The 15,645-nt window shown below is 38.9% G+C and overlaps 1 protein-coding gene and 1 long non-coding RNA gene across 2 annotated transcripts; both read right to left on the minus strand.

Annotated features, from left to right (window-relative positions):
* Positions 1-203: 203 nt before the first annotated feature.
* On the minus strand, positions 204-14,072 carry LOC108666696. The gene is made up of 5 exons (XM_047881838.1): positions 13,940-14,072; positions 13,469-13,564; positions 1,668-1,745; positions 1,360-1,452; positions 204-325 (listed from the first exon to the last, which is right to left on the minus strand). The coding sequence occupies exons 1-5, from the start codon at positions 14,070-14,072 to the stop codon at positions 204-206; spliced, it is 522 nt and encodes a 173-aa protein (XP_047737794.1).
* Positions 7,526-9,028, minus strand: LOC108666695. The gene is made up of 3 exons (XR_001930508.2): positions 8,972-9,028; positions 8,046-8,220; positions 7,526-7,748 (listed from the first exon to the last, which is right to left on the minus strand). It is a non-coding gene; the product is annotated as an uncharacterized LOC108666695 (long non-coding RNA).
* Positions 14,073-15,645: the final 1,573 nt, after the last annotated feature.

A 15,645-nucleotide genomic window follows, 5' to 3' on the forward strand; every position in this document is an offset into this window, starting at 1 on the left:
TGCATCATTGCCGAATCAGTAGCTCGCTTTCATGCGACAGTCTTATAGGTAGGTATTAACAAGCAACCAGTCATGAAAGCGTACAAAAGTCACAGATGACTTACAACCTACTCTGAATATCCTACGAACGGTGATTGCGACACAACTAACAATGACTTTCATAATATTTCCGATGTTTTTATTTCTTTTTTTCTGAATTAAAATTACATGTGCTCATACTTCACGAGGCGTTCATTCTTCCTACACAGATTTTCAGAATTGTCATCTTTTGAGCTAAGGTCTTGTGCTGCAACGCTCTCGCGAGCAATGCGGGTTCCTGCGAAAGCTGACGAAAAACGACTTGTTGAACGGTTGTTGATGAGTCTGCTGGTGGTTTCCCGCTTCTGCGTCCTCCGCGTTGTCCCTCCCAGTCGCTGGCGTTCTTGAGTACTTCCTTAATGGATTTCTCCACGGCAACTCGGCTTGCTTGACGAAATGTCGTCTCATTCAGACTTCCAGCCGAATTAAAATACTTGACGTTTGTTTAAGCATTAATAACGTACAGATTAGAGTAGACTTTTTTGTCTTGAAATGAAAGATTTCTTGAGCTTTTCATTAAAATTGTACTCGAAATATATCAAATGCATTAGTAAAGAATAGGTTGCTGGATCTGGATTTGGATTTGGGGCGTGGTGACTCTGAGAGAAAGAATTTCAGGGTCAGGCCTTTGCAACGGCCATCAGCCACGCATCACATTTTCATTTGTTAGTAAGAAGAAGAAAGGGAGACCAAGCCAGGTGGAAGCAACATTAAAGAGAAGAGGCTAGAAGCTGTCTCTTATACACATCTAGATGTGTATAAGAGACAGCTATATATAAGAACAAAACATTATTAGGTACGATAATTTAACTCCGCCATTATTTTGAAAATACACGAAAAAGCTCATTCCTGGTTTTTACAACGGCACAAGCTAGTTGATANATTCGTCGTAATGTATATGAGGAAATGTCGTAACAACGAGAGGAAATGTCGTAACAACGAATTCAATTTAGAGTGCATTACATCGAGAACATCGTACACAGCTAAGATGGATTTCCCTGCAAGGAGGTAAGGAGCACAAATGGTCTGTAAAATAGGTAACAGACTAACATGTGAAAAGTAAATACGTACTCGACATGATTTTAATGCGAAAAAGTAGATATTGGTGTATTTAAATGCAAAGTTCCCATAATATTCTTCACTAGCTTTTCCTGAAGTATTCAGAGCAGCAAAATGAGTTTCTACGATAGACTTTATTAAGTGCAAAGAAGATGGTTTCAAATTATTCCGATAAAATGATTTCTTCTATTTAAATGTATATAATTGATTGATTATACGCACATTTGGAGCCGGACGCTGCAGCAACATGGTGCTGTTTGGAGCGGGGACTGCGTCTAGGTGTCACGTTCTCAACAGGTGCTCCATCTTTAGGAGCTATTGAATACAATTATCGTAACGGAACGAATAAATAAGCAAAGCCTAGAAATTGCCGGAAAAATCATCATAATCGCACAGAATAAAAGAGGCCTATTTGTTGAGGATCTGCGAAAATAGTGTAATCCTAATAATTCCAGCTATTTCTACATACATACATTTGATTTTTAGAATGATTGAACATTAAACGACGATGCACAGATTACAATGCTGACCTGGTAACGTGTTTGAAATGGACGAAGAACTGTTGTCAGCGCAAGTTGGCCCGCTATGTTGACGAAGACTCCAACACCCTGTAGGGACAACGGGTTCAAACATTCGACTGAAGATAGGCATGCCGTAAAACAAAATGTGTAACCCAATCAACAAGTTTAGGAACGACTACCTACACCAATAACCTACAACCAATCACGAAGACTAACTAGAAGTGCACGTTACGAAAAGTCCGTAGGCCTCATCACAAAAAAAAACTTATGACGGTCAGCTATATGTACAACCCTCCAGAACTATCACAAGAAATAGCATTTTTTATTCAATTGAACTACACTAGACATTTAAATCGCTAAAGGATTTGTAGTCGTTGGGAATTCACAGCAGAACACAACCTGTTATAAACTTGGAGTGTCCTCGTATCTTAACCTGTTATAAACTTGGAGTGTCCTCGTATCTTAACCTGCTATTTTGCTCTCCTTCTCCACCAACAATCGTTATAATACACTTGGATCACCCCAGGCCCTATGCAAATCCTTACCAAAATCACTCAGTTTATACAATACCCACTCACATAGGAGTACTTAGTCGTCGGGAAGAACTTCTCATCAGAAACCATGCTAGACATAATTATGCTTCACCAAACATCACACGATGGCTTAAAATTGGTATTTGCTATGTGAATTCAGCTACGAAAATGTACTTTCCAGTTAGGAAGGGAGCAAAATAAACAATTGAGAACACACCATTCTCTCACCCACTTCAACTACACTATCATTGTCACAAACAATTAAGCTTCCTGTCTTACTCAGTTAAGTATTGCAGACGTGACTGACCTAGGGGAACAAAATTCAATCATTATGGAACAATCATTAACCTGATACTTTAAATAACGTTCAACAGAAAACGTGTACACTTGTACTGAGATAATGCAAATAAACATAACTTCATTACAGCTGTGTTATTTAGGTACTAATGATCATAGAACACAAGAATTAAATGCCGGAATAAACTTTCAAATGACCTACCGTAAAATGGGGTAACTTAGACCGGCAGGGTAACTTAGACCACTTTTTGTTTTTTTTTACAAAAACCCCCACAACTCAAAAACTATTTGACATAGAAACCCTTAATAGTATTAAATATTATTTAAAAACCAGCATGATACATATATAATATAAATTACAGAATAAAAGTTATAAAACTGTGCGAAAGATTTCGGTGTAATGTTGTCAACCTCAGCCTGTTACTGGTGTCAACATGTTAGTTGTTACTTGTTAAGTTGTTACCAGTTACCACTTACAGGTTTTTTTTTTCATCTTTCAGTTTGCCTACAGTTATTTTTACACAGTTATTTTCATGTTTCACCTTCCCTACATGGATGTCTACTTTTCTCTACCAATCTCAAAAATAATCCACATATATACACAAAAAAGACTGATTTCTATATGTATATGTGGATAATTTCTTAGATTGGTAGATTAAAGTAGACATCCATGTAGGGAAGGTAAAACGTAAAAATAACTGTAACTTCTATTTACTGTATCTAACCCTGGGGTAACCCATACTAGTTCGGTTAGGTTAATTGCAATAAAGTTGCATTGATATGTTTTAAAAATATTTTATATCATTAAATGTTAATGAGTAAATCCCAATAGCAGAACAATAAATATTTAGAGATTTCCAATAATTTTGGCCATTGTAGCGGCTAATGTAGCGCGCTACATTTTACTGTAGCGGTAGCGCCCGTTACAATCTAGTGGGTGTAGCGGTAGCGATAGCGCCCGCTACATTTAGAGCATGTAGCGGTAGCGGTAGCACCGCTACATTTCCAAGTAGCGCTGCCCAGCACTGGGTATACGCCGGGCTCTATCTGCATAGTTTTATAATAAACCATAACAAAACATCCATCGAATTTTCCACTATCAATTTTGATCGTATCTGTAATAAAGTTAAAATCATTGCTTGATATCATGTTAAGCAGTTTGTGCAAGGCTTTCATCAATGTTATTTAGATATCTTAACTATCATTTTAAACCTATCTCTGTTGCAGTACCTACTCGTGTAACAGCGATCTAAAAAGTGGATAATTAGTGCCTAAAGCGTCTAGTCTAATATTTTACTTAGTCATATTGATGCAGCGTGAGTGCTAACACCATTTCGTGCAGCACATCTGACCTCCCCGCGATAATTATAAAGCTTTTGACAAGCGCTCTATGCGATGACTGAAATGTCATAGCGTCGCGCAATGAGGCGAGCAGAAAATTAACTACAGTTGCATAGGCTTTTACTATCGCGTACAATAATGTCACGGAAAGCTTCGGTCACCATCGACTAACCTTTCGAGCTTATGCCATGGGTGGCCTTAATCCTACCATGAAATGCTCATGAATATTAATTTATCACTGTTTTACTTCAGCTAATAATCACTTGGGTCTTGCTCCAAGCTTGTATTTTTTCTGTAAATTTTTGTATTTTGTACAATTTTAACCAAGTCGATTTTGTCAGAAATTTGTATTACATTTTTACTATATATGACAGTGTTGGTTCATGTGGCAAACGCCAGATCTACACACTACAAGAGAAGCACCAAATCTTCAAAGTTTACTCTTCACACCACCGATCAACATTCTAAAAATTTAGTTTGATCACAAGCTTTATTTGGAATCGTTTTCAAATAAAAGTGTAACAATTCTTCAGTTTCATCTTAATGTTCTTTTGATGCACTTGTATACCCAAATAATAAATGATTAAATGGTTTTTGTCAGTAGTCAAAAAAGCGTGATTACAGCGAGTAGGTGATGATCAAAACAATTTGCTTTTACTATTTCTATGCCTGCAATATTTCGGCGATAAGAGCAGACCTAAAGAAGCCTTAAGACAGTCGTCGCGTTATCCGAACACCGTCTTACTCAGCTGAGTTACCGCTGTAAAATTCTGGCGACGCGTCGACAAACTTTGCTCCGGCATCCATCTTAACTTGAGTAGATCGTGCCAGACAAGATCTAAACTTCTAAGCCCGTTGATGTTCTAAGCCATGAAAACAACGGTAAACTGTATACAAAATAGAATTATGAATGCAATGTGGCAATAATTTCACAATTTCTCCACCCAATTCATTTTGCCAGGCCATGTGAGAAGGCTGATTTGTAAGTTAACTTTCCGGAGGTTCAGTTAAGATTTCGGGAATTGACTAATCATAGAGAAAAAAAACACTTATTTTTAAAAACGAGAAGTCAGGCATCACTGAAAATTTGTTGAATATTCATCTCTCGATCTTACATGGCTCGTAATTTAAGCCTTTACAATTACTTATGAAACTCATTAAGTTTGCATTTTCAGCTCCCGAGTTCGAAACAGTAGGTTCCATCAAATTTTGAAGCAGTGGATTTCCATTTCGTTTTTAGTTCAGAGGTCTCGATTGGGTCGAGCAAACTCAAATCTGAAACATAATATATGGATTGAAGCAAAAGAGCTCATCAGTCGTCTTTTACAGTGGTTGTCGGCGTTGATGTGAAGTAGTTCATCGATTTAATCAGTGCTATCTGTTCGATTTGGCCACAGAGTCTAATGTATTCCTAGAAATTTCACACTTGCTTTTTATTATTACAGACAACTTGCAGCCCTCGACACAAAGTGGTCATAGTGTATTGATTGTTCTCGAAAAAGATAGTGCTTGACACTGAGTTTCAATTATTTCCATCACGACTTTAAGATTTGTTAATAGGTAACCAGATAGGTATATTTAATTGCATGTTTCTATCCGTGTCTTCAATTAGACTTTATCTAGTGCTTGTATTTATTTTGCGTTTATTTGTATTTTTATTTGCTATTATCATCTCAAAAAACTGAACGATTTGTTAAAAACTACGTATATACTTTGAATAAGGAATAAATGTCTAAGCCGTACTTAAAACTCTTATGATATATAATTCTAATTAATGTATCGCCTATGATGAAACTGTGATTTATTTGTCAAATTGCGATCATTTGTGAAAACGACACAAATTAAAGTTATGATCTGGAAAATTTGGCGATGATATTGACTGCAGTTAGAAGCATAGATAGCTCTTTTAAGAGGTCCGTTGTCATAGGAAGGAATCTTCCGATCTTTTCAGTTTTTTTTTCGATCCACTTATCCGTACTTATCTTAACCGTATATATTAACCTCCACCGTATTAACCGTATCTTAACCTCCATCACAAAAAAAAAACAAGGCTTGCATGTTAGACCACACAGCATTATTATCAATATTCTGTTAGCTGATTAATATTTCTTTGCTTTTCTGAGCCTCGCCAAAGTCTACTTACCTTGGATGTTCTTGGATGCTCGTACAATAACCATCAATTGCAGGGTTTTATTGAGGAGGCGAGTGGCAATGGCAAGCGCGCAATTCAAAAGACTAACAAACATCTGGCAAGCCAGAAACATCAGCAGAAAGACTAAAACCTCCCTGTTCAAGAGCCTGGTTCTTTCAGTTTTGTTATAAAGTGGACGCCGGGGGGTTTGAATATTTAATGCCGTGCGAGCAGTTGCTACGACGAATCATATAGTTACAACTTACATAAATATACTTTACAATTTGGTACGTCGGTGAGTCATAATCAACACTCAAGAAAGTAAACAATAACATTATGTCTAGCGCACATTTCAAGACCGTTAAGACCAAGAAAAGAAAATATAAAGACACAGGAAGGAATAAATTAAACACGATGATGGTATTCGGTACAAGTTTATGAAAGAGTCCAAAAAAAGATCACAGATGACTTGCACTCAAAATAATCGTTACGAAAAGTGATGAAAACCTTGCTTCAAATTCAACGATAGTGTATGCAAACTTAAATAATAATTGAAACTGTGCATCATTGCCGGATCAGTGGCTCGCTTTCATGCGACAGTCTTATAGGTAGGTATTCACAAGCAACCAGTCATGAAAGAGTACAAAAAAAGTCAGATGACTTGCAAAAATCTCTAAAAATATCGGTACGAAAAGTGATGAAAACCTTGCTTTAAATTCAACGATAGTGTATGCAAACTTAAATAATAATTGAAACTGTGCGTCATTGCCGGATCAGTAGCTCACTTTCATGCGACAGTCTTATAGGTAGGTATTAACAAGCAACCAGTCATGAGAGCGTAAAAAAATGTCACAGATGACTTGCAAAAATCTCTAAATAATCGTTACGAAAAGTGATGAAAACCTTGCTTAAAATTCAACGATAGTGTATGCAAACTTAAATAATAATAATTGAAACTGTGCATCATTGCCGGATCAGTAGCTTACTTTCATGCGACAGTCTTATAGGTAGGTATTAACAAGCAACCAGTCATGAAAGCGTACAAAAAAGTCAGATGACTTGCAAAAATATCTAAAAATATCGTTACAAAAAGTGATGAAAACCTTGCTTCAAATTCAACGATAGTGTATGCAAACTTAAATAATAATAATTGAAACTGTGCATCATTGCCGGATCAGTGGCTCGCTTTCATGCGACAGTCTTATAGGTAGGTATTAACAAGCAACCAGTCATGAAAGCGTAAAAAAATGTCACAAACGATAGTGTATGCAAACTTAAATAATAATTGAAACTGTGCATCATTGCCGGATCAGTAGCTCACTTTCATGCGACAGTCTTATAGGTAGGTATTCACAAGCAACCAGTCATGAAAGCGTACAAAAAAGTCAGGTGACTTGCAAAAATCTCTGAATATATCACGTAAGTTGATTGGGACACAACTAACAATAACTTTCTTAATATTTCTAATGTTTTCAGTTTTTTTCCTGAATTAAAATTACATGTGCTCATACTTCACGAGGCGTTCATTATTCCTCAACAAATTTTCAGAATCGTCATCTTCCGAGCTAAGGTCTTGTGCTGCAACGCTCTCGTCGAGCAATGCGGGTTCCTGAGAAAGCTGACGAAAAACGACTTGTTGAACGGTGGTTGATGGGTCTGCTGGTGGTTTCCCGCTTCTGCGTCCTCCGCGGTGTCCCTCCCAGTCGCTGGCGTTCTTCAGTACTTCCTTAATGGATTTCTCCACGGCAACTCGACTTGCTTGACAAAATGTCGTCTCATTCAGACTTCCTGCCGAATTAAAATACTTGACGTTTGTTTAAGCATTAATAACATACAGATTAGAGTAGACTTTTTGTCTTGAAAGGAAAGATTTCTTGAGCTTTTCATTTAAATTGTACACGAAATATATCAAATGCATTAGTAAAGAATAAGTTGCTCACACCTGCGCAAGTTGATCATAGGGCATTTTTTGTTCTTCTTAAATCCTACCGATGATTCAATGGAGAAAAATCGGTATGATAACCAACGCTGCAATTTTCATCTATTTTATGAGAAAATTGCGAGTTTAATTAAATGATCACTTACTTTTTAGAACCGAATATATGTTGTGCTCTCTAAAGCAGACCTTGGTCTTCTCGCGCTTGCAGTTAAGCCCGGTGAATGAGAACTTCACAGCAAGGTCCCTCCTGAGGAGTTTTTTCAACATCCCGCGAATTGTGCTAATTAGGGTGGCATCTTCTTGCTTTTTCAATACTGCAACCTGAAAGTAGAATAGAATAAGAAGCATTAGTTTTGGTTTAGTTAGTTTTGTGGCCAAATGTTTACCAGCGCTTCAGCTATTTAGCTAGGTACCTCGCACCGAAGGTCAAGATGAACATCACTAACGAGATGGAAGGCCTCATTAATCGAAGTTTCTTAAATAAAAAAAAATCATTTATAACCCACATGGTGCGGAAGGTCTCAATTGTCCAGCCCGCTTGGAGGAAGCAGCGTTAGCATCTCAAAGAGACGAAGTAACCAGGAGGAACAAGGAAAAGGCAACAGTAACCAAGACACTCGAACAAGAGGTCGCTTACACGGGACGTCGGCCGCCCGCACGAGAGAGACAGAGAAGGGAAATGTAATGAAACCTACCTACATAATAACCTAACCCCACAACTGAGATCAACGGTCAGACACCGTGAGCTCAGCAGTGGGGCGCTCAGGAACAATCCCCCTAGGAGCGCGAAATCGTATAGGACTTCTGACGCGCAGACACACGCATCAGAAGGCACCCCTAAGGGGGGCTTTAAGAATCATTATTTACATGCACTATTTATACTAGTCGAAGGATTAATGACACCTAAATTACGAAAGGGACTCGTGTGTGGGGAAAAATCAATTATCATACACTCCACAACCATTCATCTCTGAGAAATGTTGAGTAGTAATTCAATTGTTATTATTAGACTATAAAATTAAAAGATTTCACAGTACCATAAGAGTAGCGTATAATTCATGTTACAACTTACAATTTGTTCATGAAGCAGAAGTGCATCCAAATCCTCGAGTGTGTCAGCAGGTTCCAAATATGGCAAACTAGTAGCTGCACTTGATGTTTTGTTACGCAGAAATTCTTCTATCATTACGTGCGTTGCCCGATTAGCTTCCAGGCTCATAAGGACGTCTGCTGCGATCTCCTTTTGATTCTTTTCGATATAGGTGAGTCTCCTATTGATTTCTTCAAGTGGCATGGTCTCGCCCGAGACGGTCCATGAGCTTTGAAGGGATGGTCCCGGTCTAGTAAAGTATGGTTTTGAATTAGCAACATATAGTAATTATCTCGCGATATAAGGTAAGAGTAGTAGTATGATGGTTTGCTAGCGCTTCAGCTATCAAGATATTTCGCACCGAAGGTCAAAATATAACATCGCCAGCAAGACGGAAGGTCTCAATTATTCAAAATATAAAGTTAATCATCACACACAAGAAGCGGAAGGTCTCAATTGTCCATTCCGCTGAAGCTGGCTCGAAGGAAGCAGCGTTAGCATCTCAAAGAGACGAAGTGACAAGGAGGGACAGGTGAAAAGCAACAGAAACTAAGACACTCGAACAAGAAGTCGCTTACACGGGACGTCGGCCGCCCGCACGAGAGAGACAGAGAAAGGAAATGTAAGGGATCCTACCTACATAATAACTTAACCCCATAACTGAGATCTGCAGTCAGACACCGCGAGCTTAGCGGTTGCGCGCTCAGGAACAATCCCCCTTGGAACGCGAAATCCCACAGGACTTCTGACGCGCACAGACACGCGTCAGAAGTCCCCCCTGAGGGGAATTATCACGCGATAGCAAGTAGAATAAATGGTATTATAAATAAAAGCATAATAGCCGCTTAGCTATGACGATAAACGACTAAGCTATGAAGTCGCCTCGCACCTATATTGGTAAGAAATCACATATACGTACCAATGTAAATATCATAAATAAGGGTCATATGAACATCAGAACGAAAATGCTTATATAAGTGTAACGGTAGCATTTAACAGACAACGAAGGAATGGAAAAGCGTAACAAAGAACGATGGATGGGTAGAATACCTAAAGGAAGCAATAATAGAAACAGGTATTCCAGAACAGTAAAAAATATTTGCACGCCCTCGCTCTGTGTCGTCTACTCATTGCGGTACCCTTTACGTTGGCGAAACAATCTTATAAATATTGTTTCAAATACTTACTGCGATGGTTCAAATTCTTGAGTAGCTTGCAGTGAAAGTTTCCGCTTGGCAGACCTCGCAGGAGGCAAAAAGGCTGTCAAAGAGAGAATTCGTCGTAATGTATACTAGAGGAAATGTCGTGACAGCAAATTCAATTTAGAGTGCATTGCATCGAGAACATCGTACACAGCTAAGCCAAGCCAAGATGGATTTCCCTGCATGGAGGTATGGAACACAAATGGTCTGTAAATAGGTAACAGACTAGCATGTGAAAAGTAAACACTCGACATGATTTTAATGCGCAAAAATAGATATTGGTGTATTTAAATACAAAGTTCCCATAATATTCCTAAAGTATTCAGAGCAGCAAAATGAGTTTCTACGATAGACTTTAATAACTGCAAAGAAGATGGTTTCAAATTATTCCGATAAAATGATTTCTTTTATTTAAATGTATATAATTACAGCCCGACGCAAAAGGTTAGCCCACCCCTTTAAAACATCATAACACATCGAGTTTTGCGAGTTTTATTGTGCAAATTGTGCAAACGAATCGTCTTGGTCTCACTAATCAAAATACAATAGACTAGTGAAAATGTAATTAGTAACGGAGAAAATGAAAAACACATGTTTTTGCACCGACGCAAAAGGTTAGCCCCACTTTGTACACTTTGACATTTTAGGCAAAAAAAACATACCGTCAGCTGCAAAACTAAAGGTTATTTACCGATATGCTCCCAGTTGGCTTTGTAGACATCCAAGCACCGCTTTTTCATGCCCTGAGACAATCTACGGAGGTAGTTGGGGTCCAGATTGGACCAGGCGGCTTGAATGGCCAACTTGAGTTCTTCCTTCGTGTCATACTGCTTCCCGCAGGCGTAGACGAATCCAGCCATGTACCCCCAGACGTTCTCAATGGGATTCAGATCGGGGGACTTGGCTGGCCAGTCCTTAACCCGGATTTTGGCACGCTTGAAGAAGGCCTTGGTCGTGTGCGCCGTATGGATTGAGGCATTATCTTGTTGGAAGATGGCGCCGCGGCGAATTTGGTGGCGGATGACGGGAAGTAGATGGTCCTCGAGCGCTTGGACATAGTCGTCCGCGCACTGGTTGCCTTCGAGGAAGACGAGCTCGCTCGTCCCGTTTGCATGAAAAGCCCCCCACACCATTACACTGCCCCCGCCATTTTGGCGGCTAAAAGCTGCCTTTGGATCATTCCTGCGGCAATGCCAGTAGTACTTCAGACCATCTGGGCCATCCAAATTCCATTTCTTCTCATCAGAGAATATTATTTTGGCCCAGGTGTCATCACTAGTACATGCATACTTTGTGCCCCAGGCGACGCTGGCATGCTTGTGAGCCTCGGTCAATTATGGGGCCTTGTTCATCTTCACGTATTGGAAGATGCCGGAGGACGCGAGGGTGCGAGAGACGGTGGACTTGGAGACATTGAGCTCCAACTTTTGGACTAGTTTGGGTGCGCTCAAGTCGCCGGGCGCCGCAACTCGGAAGAGGCGACGCGTGTCACGGGCCTACATCTTCTTGGGGCGGCCTTTGGTGTGCCGCTTTCCGTAGTTCACGGGGTCCTTGAGATAGTTGGAGATGGCTTTGCGGCTACACCCCACTTGTGCCTCCATTTGACGCAAACTAGGACGCTCTCCCACAGGCAGAGCCATCAGGGCTTGAATGGCACCTTTCTGAAACTCAGTTAGATGCTTTCCCGCGCCCATTTCTTGCCTAGGTGAGCATAAGATCCGTGCACTAACTACTACGCTATGAACGCACCCTTTGCAGCGAGTCTACGCTGCGTCCTGTCCGGAAGAGCGCCAAACATGCAAAGTGGGGCTAACCTTTTGCGTCGGTTTAAAAACACGGACCGCTTGATTTTTCCCCCAGTAATGAACTTTTTCACCAAATTTCACCTGCTATAGATTGCAGAGCGCAAGACAAATCGTTTGCTACCATTTGCACGTTAAAGCTGGCAAAACTCGATGTGTTATGATGATTTAAAGGGGTGGGGCTAACCTTTTGCGTCGGGCTGTAATTGATTATACGCACTTTTGGAGCCGGACGCTGCAGCAACATAATGCTGTTTGGAGCGGGGACTGCGTCTAGGTGTCAAGTTCTCAACAGGTGCTCCATCCTTAGGAACTATTGAATGCAATCATCGTAACGGGACGAATAAATAAGCAAAGCCTAGAAATTGCCGAAAAGATTATCATAATCGCACAGAATAAAAGAGGCCTATTTGTTGAGGATCTACGAAAATAGTGTAATACTAATAATTCAAGCTGATTTTTACATACATACATTTGATTTTTAGAATGATTGAACATTAAATGACGATGCACGGATTACTATGCTGACCTGGTAACGTGTTTGAAATGGATGAAGAACTGATGTCAGCGCAAGTTGGCCCGCTATGTTGACGAAGACTCCAACACCCTGTAGGGACAACGGGTTCAAACATTCGACTGAATATAGGCATGCCGTAAAACAAAATGTGTAACCCAATCAACACGTTTAGGAACGACTACACCAATAACCTACAACCAATCACGAAGACTAATTAGAAGTGCACATTACAAAAAATCCGTGGGCCTCATCACAATAAAAACTTATGACCGTCATCTATATGTACAACCCTCCAGAACTATCACAAGAAATAACATTATATATTCAATTTAACTACACTAGACATTTAAATCGCTACGGGATTTATAGTCGTTGGGAATTCACAGCAGAACACAACCTGTTATAAACTTCGTGTTCTCGTATCTTAACCTGCTATTTTGCTCTCCTTCTCCACCAACAATCGTTATAAAACACTTAGATCACCCCAGGCCCTATGCAAATCCTTACCAGAATCACTCAGTTTATACCCACTCACATAGGAGTAATTAGTCGTCAGGAAGAAACTTCTCATCAGAAACCATGCTAGACATAAGTATGCTTCACCTAACATCACACGATGCTAAAAATTTGTATTTGCTATGTGAATTCAGCTACGAAAATGTACTTTCCAGTTAGGGAGAGAGCAAAACAAACAATTAAGAACACACCATTCTCTCACCCACTTCAACTACATTATCATTGTCACAAACAACTAAGCTTCCTGACTTACTCAGTCAAGTATTGCAGACGTGACTTACCTAGGGGAACAAAATTCAATCATTATGGTACAATCATCAACCTGATAATTTATATAACGTCTAACAGAAAACGTGTACACTTGCACTGAGATAATGCAAAAAAACATATCATCACTGCTGTGTTATTTACAATTAATGAAGAAATTAAATATTTCACAGACCAACATCTTCAGTTGCTTGTGAAGTATCCAGTTCAGAAGCTTCACTCTGACTGTTTACTGATTGGAGCATCTTCTTCTCAGCTCTGTTGTAATCATCTGTGGGAACACTTGTCATAAGCAAAAATGTTAATGGGATGAATGGCATCTGCTTCTAAGCAAATGAATGCAAAGAATTGAACTCAGCCCAAGTCAAAAACAGTCAGATAGCGGTGAATTAGAAATATTGCAGATAAGGCAAAAACCTTCATGAGTGATTAATATTGTTTCCAAATATAGATGTATTGTAATAGTAAAAATTCTTCAGCCACCATAAAAGATTGCTCACTAATCTTTCCCAGTCTCAAAAATTATAATTATTACCAAACATTAAATTTGACTTCATTCAATAATGAAAGTTACAATACCAGCAATAAATATTATAAATGACACATATTTTCAGATAATATCATCTGCTTATTGACAAAAATGTACCTGAAGATACAGCAACATGAGTCACAAGGTATGAAGGCCAACTAGAGGCATCAACTTGGCTACAGTTCCTAGCTAGAGCTTGCACATTTTCAATAGGTGGCCAGTAACAGAAGATCTTCTTCTTCTTCTTCATAAATAGCCAATGCTTTGGGACAACATTCCAGCTTTCTTCATCAAAGTATATTCCAACAAATTTTTTCATTCTACTCAAATCCATTTCCATAATGATCTGAAATCACACAGAAATACATAGCACTTATAATTTTTATGAAAGCATTTTTATAAGTACTGTACTTTTTTTGCGTGGTACCACAATTAGTTTGCCATGAATTTGTTCATGTGGCAGCCATGTTGATTCTCTAATCTGTTGAACTTTGAACACTCCCACTCTATTTGAATCTACTGGCATGGTGAAAAAAGGTTCTTTAGTGACAAATAAGTGAACACAAACCTTATGTTCATCAATTTCAGTAATGTATCCTGCTTTTCCATCTTTCATAATCACACAATTGTCACGAGAAATTGTAGGTGAACATTTAAATGTTAAATGTCTAGTCTTCAAAATTTTAAAGAATTTTCTTTCATCAGAAGTTCCTGTGACAATTTTCTGCGGCAGTATAGCATTCAAGGGGAACTGTTTTGGAGGAGTTGCTCGATTTTTTTTCAAAAGGTGGGAAGATATTTGTTCAAGAGGAAAGTTTCTGCCACGCAAGCATCCTTTAATTTCTGATCCTAAAAATGATTCAAATTTGAAGCAGGAAACATTGTCCAATGCACCATGTCTTGAATAATCATCTGGCAAATGAATCAAATTGTGAACGTTAAAGGACACAAAAGAATTTCCATAGATTACTTTACTCTCAGTAACAAAGTCTTTCAGCAGTTCCTTAACTAATGTCAAGTTGCATTCCATGTTTGGGACCAACAAGATTCTTAAAGAAACAGATAGCTTTAAAAAGTGGGTGTACAGAGGTGAAGGAAGAAGGTCCTTTAAAACAATAATGCCTGCATACAAAGCAAATAAACGAAACTCGGTGGCTTTCCAAAATGATAAAGTCTTAAAACCGCCAACCATTTTCCTAGAAAATTCGCAAGGAATATAGTGAGAGAAATCTTCAATTCTTGTGTTGAAGATCTCTTTTCCTCTAATATCCAAATGGCACTTTGTTTCACATGCTCTGCTACCTTTCCATCTCATAAGTAAACGACGCATAACACCCAAACAGGCAGCATGCATATAATCTATAGGAAAATCTGCAACCATATCCAAATTCAAATCCAGGATGGGAGAATCTTGTGCTGTGTTTCGGTGGTGGTCTTCATGTGTCTTGTTCCTGAATGATTCATTGGTGCGCAATTCAGAATTAATTTCATCAAGTACTACATGACCACCAGAAAAAATGCCACGTTGAATGCACCTTTCACATGAAAAATATCCACTATGTCAACTGTGTTCTTAAGTTCTGATCTTGCTGGTGCATCTGCTACAAAAGCCTTCACTTTTACATCGATGATCAGGTTCTTAAATTCCAGACCATTTTCAAGAATTTTCAGTTCAGAAACAAATTTTCTTAGGAAAATATGCACAGGGGGCATTTTGTTACAAGCAACATCCTCCGACAAATAAATGCCAGCAACATATATTTTTTGGGGTATTTGCACAAAGCTTATCAGGATGGGATAAGCATGATTTCTACGCGAATCAT

The sequence above is a fragment of the Hyalella azteca genome, unplaced genomic scaffold, assembly GCF_000764305.2.
Source record: "Hyalella azteca isolate HAZT.00-mixed unplaced genomic scaffold, Hazt_2.0.2 contig8940, whole genome shotgun sequence".
Classification (NCBI taxonomy): domain Eukaryota; kingdom Metazoa; phylum Arthropoda; class Malacostraca; order Amphipoda; family Hyalellidae; genus Hyalella; species Hyalella azteca.